This window comes from Triticum aestivum, chromosome 3B, assembly GCF_018294505.1.
Source record: "Triticum aestivum cultivar Chinese Spring chromosome 3B, IWGSC CS RefSeq v2.1, whole genome shotgun sequence".
NCBI classification, from domain to species: Eukaryota; Viridiplantae; Streptophyta; class Magnoliopsida; order Poales; family Poaceae; genus Triticum; species Triticum aestivum.
The window spans coordinates 97,069,457-97,079,537 of NC_057801.1; the positions used below are offsets into that span (position 1 = coordinate 97,069,457).

General features: G+C 42.2%; 2 protein-coding genes across 2 annotated transcripts; one reads left to right on the forward strand and one right to left on the reverse strand.

Moving 5' to 3' along the window:
* Positions 1–1,223: 1,223 nt before the first annotated feature.
* Positions 1,224–1,908, reverse strand: LOC123064950 (uncharacterized). Its single transcript, XM_044488336.1, has one exon. It carries the CDS (start codon positions 1,821–1,823, stop codon positions 1,224–1,226), a length of 600 nt encoding a protein of 199 aa, XP_044344271.1. The 5' UTR covers positions 1,824–1,908.
* A 6,272-nt stretch (positions 1,909–8,180) lies between these two features.
* On the forward strand, positions 8,181–9,112 carry LOC123064952 (uncharacterized). The gene is made up of 2 exons (XM_044488337.1): positions 8,181–8,448; positions 8,536–9,112. Exons 1-2 carry the CDS (start codon positions 8,248–8,250, stop codon positions 8,719–8,721), a joined length of 387 nt encoding a protein of 128 aa, XP_044344272.1. The 5' UTR covers positions 8,181–8,247; the 3' UTR covers positions 8,722–9,112.
* Positions 9,113–10,081: the final 969 nt, after the last annotated feature.

Genomic DNA, 10,081 nt, shown 5'->3' on the forward strand with positions numbered 1-10,081 from the left:
CACCGAAGAGCCCGTGGATTCGCCTCTCCTCTGCTGCCACTTCAGTGACCGGTGACGGGAAGGGGAATCTCAGTGCCTCCACTCCGGCTAGTAGTTTAGGTTAGGATTTTTAGTCCTTGAAGGTACGGCTCGAGTTAGACTCCCGCCGTCTCTTGGGACCATGAGGTTAGTGTTTCTCGTCATGTGACAAGACACTAGTAAAAAACAGGGCTTTGGTCACAGCTCAATGTACACATTAGTCCCGGTTGCATCACGAACCGGGACTAATGTGAGCATTCGTCCCGGTTTGAGCGGCTAAGGCGGTGATGAGGGGTGATTAGAGTGGGTGATTAGAGATTAAATTGTCAAATAATTCAGAAATTGAAAAATAAGAAAAAAAATCAAAAAAATTCAGAATTTTTTTTTAGTCCCGGTTGGTGTTACCAACCAACCAACCGGGACTAAAGGTGGAGCTCCAGACAGCGGCCACGTGGAGCTCCTTTAGTCCCGCTTCATAAGCAAACGGGACTAAAGGTCTGGGCTTTAGTCTCGACCCTTTAGTCCCGGTTTCAGAATTGGGACTAAAGGCCCTCTGGAACCGGGACTAATGACCCATTTTCTACTAGTGAGATTTCATGTCACGTACTTCAGATCTATGGACGGGTTCAATGGCGACGATTGCAACTCCAGCGCGTTGGACCTTAGTTGCACATCCACGGAGACTTCCCGCCTGTCATCGACAAAGTCAAGCCGGCCCCAGTAGAGAAGCGACGACAAGGGCGTGCCGGCGGCTCATTCTGACGGCAATGGTAGTCGTTCGATGGTCTCGGAATTGCCATAACTTTTATTATGTTTGAGATAATTTTTGTACTTCCGTTCAATTTTTATAATAGATCTGATTTTGTCGCAAAGAAAACACAAAAATTCTGAGTGAAACCCTATAAGCCGGAGGTGATACCTGACAAACAGGATTGGGTACGGTTTAAAGAAAATTGTAGAAATAAGTTGCAGTAGTAGCTACCATTAGGTATGGACAGTGAAAAAGAAGTTGCAGTATAGTAGCTACAGATCCATGTACGTACGTGGAATGCAGTTCCCCCAGCGTCGAATCTTTGAGCACGTTCGATCTACAAACTGAAACTATAGGAGTACATCGTCAATTCCTGCATGCAGGTATCGATGAACCAACAAGAAGAGAGATCGGTGATCTCTGCCGACTCGTTGCTACGTCGCCGCACATGCTATCAGCCATGCAGAAGCATCCATGCGTCGGAGTACTGGGCCACAATGGCCGGTCGCATCCGCTCCACCGCGGCCTCCGCCATGGCTAGATCGTCCATCGCGCGGCGCAGGAGCTGCTCGGCCGCGGGTGCCCAGGCGTGGGCGACTGCTCGCGGCGATGGCGGCCTGAGCATGACGTGGAAGACGCCGAGGGCCGCATGGCCGTGCGACTTGACGGAGTGTAGGCACTGCAGCGCCGTCTCCGCGTGGCGGGCAGCGTCGGCGTGGTGGAGTTGCCACCTGTCCCACCACCACGGCGCGTTGGCCTGGAGCCCGATGTGCGCAACGCAGAGGGAGAATACGGTGCCCAGTACGGCGTAGAACCTGCTGATGCGCTTGATCCGGCCGATGGCGAGGTCGATGATGAGGCCGCCTGCTGAAGGAGCGCCCTGGCCGGCGTTGGGCAGGGGATGCACGCCCGGGCGGAATCTGCGGCAGTCCTCGGTGGCCTGGCCGTACTGCTGGCGGGCGCCAGTGATGGCCTCCGCGATCGCATTCGTCTCGCCGACGTAGGTTAAGCTGCCGTTCGCCGCCTCCGCCGCCATGTTCCACCAGTCCGCCATTGCCGGCGTCGGTGCCCTCTCTCTCTCCCCCCCTCTCTCTCTCTCTCTCTGACGCTGTTAATACTAGGAGGAGACGTGAGGCTATTTGTTACTTGTGCTGCGTCGGGGTTGGTTCGGGCTATTTCTACCGCCGGCGAGGTGGTTTCTGGAGACTGTGGGGTAAATGAGCCGTTACGGTGTGGGACCCAGTTGTTGTCACGCAGAATCGTCTCGCTGCTACGTCAGAATCCTTCGCGGGGGCACGAGCAGCGAGCTAACGTAGCTCCTGACCCACTGGAGACCTGGTCCCACATACATGGGCCCACCTATCAGCGAAGATGTTGTGTCATGACACTGGTATGTTGACCAAGTTGGGACCTGTCAGCCCATGCCAGGCTGGCTATTTCGACGAGGACGGAGAGGGGAGCGGAGAAAGAACCGCGATGGTGGATAATGTTATTTTATCTTAAATCTTGCATGTAATTTAAAGATAAAAAAGGGACTGTCTATTCTACATCCGGATAAAATCTAATTCACTTTCATCCATATTTTTCCAGCCAACTGAAGGATGAAAAGTGTCCCTATCCCGTGCCTCATGTCCCCTGTTCTTTCTGTCCCTCACTTCTAAAACAGGACCATACTGCAAACTTTAAACGGGTCGACACCCTAAACTTTTCAAACCCGCACACAACAGGGGTTGCTAAGCTAACTACAAGAGGAAAAGGACCAATCTGATGACATCTAACCACACAGCTGAATAATTACAGTTGTTGCTGTGAATGAACTACATACAAAGGGCTAAAAATACACTAACAATACCACTGATAATGACAGAGTAGAAACCGCTAAAAAAGCACAGTAATTCCACTAAAAACACTTAAATTCCACTAGTAATGAAACTTGCAAAAAAAGTGTATAATCCACTAAAATTACACTGTAAATCCACCAATGATTTACAGTGTAAATTCCACTTGAAATACACAAAAGGAATTACACTGTAAATACTGCTTAAATAACAGTAAAAATTCCACTGAGAAAGTACTAAAATTACACTAACAAAATACACTAATGAATTACAAAGGAAAGTCCACTTAAAAATGCACTGTAATCCAATGAGAATTACAGTGTAAAATAACCTAAAAGTACACCAAAATTGAACTAAGATTTACAGTGTAAATCATATCGAAGTTGCAACATCGACAAAGAACTACACTATAAACCAGCCGGAATTACACTGTAAACCCAGATATGAATTACAGTGTAAATCCAGATAGAAATTACAGTGCAAATCCACTTATAAAAAACACTGTAAACCACTAATAAATACACTGTAATTTCAACAGTTTTACAGTGTAAAATCCACTCAAAAAAGTTAACTGCATTGACAAAATGCACAGGAGCAACCACATATACGTGGACGAACATGGAGAAGCACCACCAGAGAGGGTGATTCCTCCAAGATCTGCTACACAAACTTCAACAACATGGCTAGAGAAGCAGGAAAAACATAGGTAAACACCCCTTCTCGCCCCCTCCTATGCGTTCATCACTTCCTATCGTCTCCCTCCTGCCTGAAGAAATCTGGAAGAAAGAACAGATGGAAAAAGAACATAAGCACACTAAGAAAGAACCAGCACAAATCCTAGGAACAACTAGAACATGGTCGCATGTACTACTAGTCTATGATCACAAGAACACTATATACTCAAAACTAGATGCCCAGATCATTGGTTTCTAGATTTGCAGAATAGGAACACACTACAGGGGACAAAAACACACTCAAAGATCACTAGGCTAGCAATTCCATTTAGGGGACAAATACAAGGGACAAAAACACACTACTAGGCTAGCAATTCCATTTAGGTAAAACTAGTTGAAAATATGCAAGGTTGAGGATTACTACAGTTGAGCGAATATGTGACTATTTCCACAAACTTTGGAAACTAAAAAACTAAAACACTATTAAGAAACTTTGATCTACTAGTTTAGACACTTCCTGTTGAATGACCGAATATAAGTAACTTTGGAAGTGTAAACTGCTATGAACTGATACCTGTTTACACTGAATATTGATTAGCATTATCATAAACACTGAAAATAGAAGTTATCAGAAAAAATGAGTAACACAATCAGGCTAAAAACACTAAAGATTACAGTGTAAAACCCACAAAGAATTATAGTGTAACTCTACTAAGAATTACACTGTAATCCAATAAAGATTATAGTGTAAATACACCAAAATTGTCAATCTCTTTGCTACAAGAATAGCTTAACCAAAAGGAAGACAAAGTACAAACCATGTTACAGCAGTACGGATTGAACCAAGTTCACCTAAAAAAGGGTCCGTGAAAATTACATCAAAGCCAAGCTCCCCTAACCTCCTTTACAACCCACACAGGCAAAACAGCGAGAAAGGAGAAAAAGAACCCAACATTACAAGGCAAAAAATTCCCATCTCTAATCTAAAACTAACCACACACAATTAAAAAGGAAATGACAAAAACCACTAAAATTACACTATAAAACCAACTAAAATTACATTAAGATTTACACTATAAATACCGCTGTAAATCCAGTTTGAATCCACTGTAAAATCTACTACACTAAGAAAAACACTGAAAATCCGGTAGGAATTACAGTGTAGATCCAATAGGAATTACACTGTAATTCTACCTAGATTTACACTGAAATCGACCTAGAATTACATTGTAAAATATAGTAGGAATTACAGTGTAAATGTACCTAGAATTACACTGTAAAATCGACCTACAATTATAGTGTAAAGATAGTAGGAATTACAGTGTAAATGTACCTAGAATTACACTGTAAAATCGACCTACAATTATAGTATAAATATAGTAGAAATTACACTGTAATTTTACCTAGAATTACACCGTGAAATCGACCTATAATTACAGTGTAAATATAGTAGGAATTACAGTGTAAATGTACCTACAATTACACTGTAATTCTACCTAAATTTACACTGTAAAAATCAAGACTGACAGCGAATGCGTAGTGACAACCGCCAAATGTCATTGATCTCATAGAAGCAACCTTCATAGAATCCTTAAACTTCTTAATATTGCCAAGGAGACTCTCATATACCAATCTAGATAAATCATAGTTCATCACAGAACTACAATCTCTGAAAATGTGGGGATATTTGGGACTAGGAGAAAGGCTTGAATTTGGACACAAGAAAGTGGACAAGGCAATACACATGAAGCAGATGAAAGTGTCTTCATCAGGCAATTCTTCAGATTTGAGTGTATTGCAGAAGAAAGAAACCGGTGGGATGCTGGTCACATTGAAATGGGACAAGATAAACTCACGCCCAGCCTCAGCATTGGACATAATGGGCTCACCATCAACAGGAAGATCTAAGATGTCATGTTTGACATATTTGGGAATCGGAATAAACTTCTTCCTAATCTGAATCTCTGAAGCAAGATCAAATTTGGACACTACCATTTGACAAACCTAAGAGGCACCTCTGTCCTCACAAATTTGAGAAGGCAATCTATCTTGTAGCTCTGAAGAACACGGACTTGCCTAAGAGACAAGCCACCAATAACGGTGGAGAACAACTTGCCAGAGTATCTAGTGAATGTAGTGGCTACAGGAAAATCAGAAGACCTCTTGCGCTTCTACAACACAACAAGAAACACAAACAAAAGAAAAAATCAAGATAATTTACATTAAAAAGAAACAAAAGAAAGACATCTAGCAACAACAACTAGAACTATATGGAACTAGGTTCTTGTGCATCAATAACCATTCCACAAAAGAATAGATATGATGAAGATTACAAAATGACTTATCTAAAACTTATATCCATATCTATCATAGAGAAGTTGCATGCAAAAAAAGGAAATATAAACAACAAAAAAATAAAATACCACATTGCGAGCTCCAGCATTTGTAATCTTCCGTTAAGCAATTCACTTTCTGCAAAAACATAAAAAGAGGAATTATCCATTAACTACAAACATGCATTAACTGATACAAAAATGAAACTGGTACAAAAAAGCATTAACAGAAGAAACTGGTACAAAAGCGTTAACTACAGCACCACACTTACATGAGACACGTAGAACTCATACAAAGCTTTCTCCAAATCAGGATCATCCATTTGACCTTCCTGCAGTTAACAGATGAAACAAATGAATGAACTAAAACCCCGGAACAAATAAGCTACCAAGCAAGAAATAAAAGAAATATAACCTCCAAAGCTTGAAAAGGATCATCCTCGGCAAAATCATTGGGGACAAAAGGATCCCCATCTGAATCATCACAATCTTCAACACAAGCAGCAGAAGTGCCCTTACCAAAAGCCTTCATGAGTTTCCCCATACTTTAATCTATAACCTAAATATGTACAAACGCAAAGAAAAGGATAAAAAGTCTGAGATGAAACGGCAGAAGGGATAAAACATAACAAAAATATAAATAAGAAATTCATTGATAGCATTTACAGTCTACATCTCTTTTATTTCACTACATAACCCACTGAGAATTACAGTGTAGAAATCCCCTGCGAATTACAGTGGAAACCAACTAAAAATTACATTGTAAGTACACTGTAATCACCGACTAAGAAAAATACACTGGAATTCCGATGAAGATTGCAGTGTAAATCTGAATATAATTACAGTCTAAATCCTCTAAGAAAATACACTGGAATCAGATGCATCACAAGAACTTACAAACTAGCGATGCATCACAAGAACAGTCACAATTCCTCTGCTACCAATAACAGTGTAATTACACTGAATTTACACTGTAAAATCAGCTATCAATTACACTGTAAATCCACAACGCAATTCCACTATAAAAATTCAAGTGAATTACACAGTAATTCCACTAGAGGATACAGTGCAAATCCATGGCAATTACACTATAAATCAGCTATCAAATTACACTGTACATCACTGACAATACACTGTAATTCCACTAACAAATACAGTGCAACCCCACTAACAAAAATACACTGCAATTAGGACATATACATTGTTATTCCACTAGCAAATACAGTGCAGATCCACTGACAAAATACACTGAAATTACACTATAAAATAACCAGGGATTACACTACAAATTGCTTTGGATTTAGACTACAAATATTCTACCTATCCACTAGAAAATTACAATGAAAATCCAGTATAAAATACACTGAAAATCACTCTAAAAAACAATGGGGATTACACTGTAAATTCAAAAAAGGAATTACAGAGTAAACCACATACCCACTAAACAATACCAGTGAAGAGAAATGGTCTATGGATTAAAGGCCCGGGAACAGAATACATCCATTCGAATTGACTGAATACATCAGACTACTACAACTAAGCAAGCCAGCCTCACATGAACAACTCGAATGCCAACAACCAATCAATTACAGATCAGCAGATCAAACTGACACACATCCCAGCTACCGCGCTTAGCAGATCAATCAAACGCATCCCAGAAATGGCACAACCTAAACAAATCTACACGGAAAAAAGCTGCGGGGGATGGATACAATCATCATATCTGACAGACAAAACCAACTCCCAACCTAACAGATCACTGGAACAACAAAAAGGGAGGGGAGGGGGGCGAATCCGACGAACAAAATCGCCAGCGGTGGAAATGGGGACGGGTCGATGCGGCGCCGAGAGATGTCGCAGATCCCGACGGCGGGAACAGAAGGGAGGCGGAGGAAGCGGGACAACACGACGGAGAGCCCGGACGAGCCACCACCAAAACACTAGATCGAGCGGCGAGGCGGAGCTCCAAATCGCCATGGCAATCTCTCTCTCGCTCGACTCTATTCGGGGTTGCGTGTTTTAAATCACAAAGGGGCTGGGAGGAGGAGGGTGACATGGGTTGCGATGAAAAAAATAACAGGTCAACCACACGGGCCCGATAAGAGAAACGAGACAAAATAACGGGTCACACACGAATCTCAGCACACAGATCGCACGACACAGAAAACGGATGAAAGCGAATTGTTTTCATCCGGATGTAAATTAGCAGATCCGATAAAAAAACATGTCTATAATGGTTCATCTCTTAGCCTTATTTCAATAACTAGTTATTCATGAAGACATGGTGAGACATATTGTGCTAAGAGATCATCTCTTGCCTTCTCTTAATTAAATTAAGAGAAGACAAGCCTTCTCTTATGATTTCTCTCTCCTCCACCCCATCATTTATCCTACATGGCATTGCTAAGATAGAACCATTGTACATGCCCTAAGACTATTCCAAACTGATTGCGCGCGCAGCGCGAATCAGTACCGTCGCTCCTCATGTGGATCAACGCGAGCCTGCCCCACATGGCCCCACCCGAATATAGCGATTGCAGTTTTCCCAGCCGCATACCGAACAAATACAGTCCCATCGTATCTGGCGACCAACTACTACTACCTACACACGCACTGTACTCGCCTATGGGGCGATGTGCTCATACCCCATGACCCAACTGCCCCATCCGCCCGAACGGGACACAATTCGACATGTGAATCCCCTCCGGCAGACGCAGTCTCGTCGCCGGGAACCAGATCGACCTTCCATCCATATCAACGCCCGGGTCTACAGATTTCTTCTCGATTTGCCCAATGGATCTTGGTGCGGAGTCATTCACGGATCTCCGGTTCAGGTTTCTCCTCTCATAAGCTCCTCTGTTTCTTGCATCGTCTTCTCCGTCTAATCCTTCAATCTCCATCTCTGTCGTGTCCATGTGCAGCTTCTGTTCCCATCCAAGGGCGTCCCAGATCTGGGATTGCTAGAGAAGGAGTACGGCGTGCTAGAGGAGGAGGACGGCGACGACTGCGTTCCTTCGAATTTACAGAGGGATTCGCCTTCCTCAAGCCAAGATGGAGAGAAAGATAGTGTTACAGATTTTGGATCTCAAGTTCCTGAGGCCACGTAAGATTTTTCTGGCGTCGTGGATATTGACAACATCGAGAGCCACCGAGAGAGCGCTCATTTGAATCGCAACACACTCCAGATATGTGGCCTGAAAGGTACTATATCTGTCGCACTCCTGGTTGTCCTCGTCGATGCATTCCATTCTTTTCTACCCTCGGTGGGTTGTGCCACATTACGTGAACTAGGCCTAAAGTTGGGTTGACCAGGATCTGTCAAACTGTATATGCTCGAAATTAGCATGGTAATTGACATGTTAATATTTAGTATTATATACATGAGTTTTCCCATCTAGGCCGGTACCGTACTGTAAAAAAAAAATAGTCTGGACCAATATTATGTAAGCATGGCCAGTTCAATCTTATCATGGAGTAAGATAATTTTGATTGTGTTCATTTACTTGCTGTCAAAAGTTTGATTATTTGGAGCGGATTGTTGTTATTGCCGAGTACTTAGATGATGTTACAAAATCTCCCGTTCTTACCACTGATCATAAATATGTCATTTGCAAACAGTACATTATTCAAATTTCTAATTGTGTCAAGGAATCATGTAGCTCGGCTTTTGGTTTCAGTAAAACATGGTGTCAGATTTTGATGCTTGCTTTTCAGGCATTTATATAGTCAAATTAATGTAGGCATGTACATGTACAGTTAAGAGCGAACAATTATTGATGCTAAAAGGTTTTTTTTTTTTTGAAAATTTACTTGAATGTTACATTGTATAAACAGTTTAAAAAAAATTACACATACTATTTTGCATGTCCACCGCACTCGCCCAAAGGTCCTAATTTAATCATTATAGTTCATATGACAAGTATTTGCTTCACAGTTATCGGCAAGGCCGTTTTTTGTGAGTAACTAAAATAATGCAGTTGACACAATGGGCGATCCGTTAGTGGTAAAGCTGGACCAAGTTTCTTTCTTGGAAGGACTGAGTTCTTTGTTGTGTGCAAGTCCAACATGTGAGGTGTTATAGCCGTAAAAAAAACCGTGAGGTGTTATTTCCCATTACACAGTTCGAACGCTGGTATTAGTTTACCCAAATACTTCATCGTGTTTATGCCTAACCTCCGTAGAGTTGTCCCTTCCTTTGGCAACATGCACGGTTCACGCCGTTTGAGCCAGTGCATTGTCAATCATGTTTATGCCTACCGAAGAGCGCACGTCATGCTTGATTCCGAAAGCTCGCATGCGTTGACTTCTAAACGAAAATTGCAAGCAGTAGGAAAATAGACATTTTCTAGAACATAATTTACATTGACAAAATGATAACAGTGAAGAACAAACCAATGGCGCCAAAAAGACGCACTAAGTTATGTAGTATACTTCATTAAAGTCCTGCATGGAGTACGTATGTGGCCT

What these genes read in the sequence shown, in the direction of transcription:
- LOC123064950 (XM_044488336.1), bottom strand. Translation starts at nt 1,823, where the DNA reads ATGGCGGACTGGTGGAACATGGCGGCGGAGGCGGCGAACGGCAGCTTA.
- LOC123064952 (XM_044488337.1), top strand. Translation starts at nt 8,248, where the DNA reads ATGTGCTCATACCCCATGACCCAACTGCCCCATCCGCCCGAACGGGAC. An exon ending in TTCACGGATCTCCGGTTCAG is followed by an intron (nt 8,449 to 8,535) that starts GTTTCTCCTCTC and finishes GTCCATGTGCAG; the next exon opens with CTTCTGTTCCCATCCAAGGG.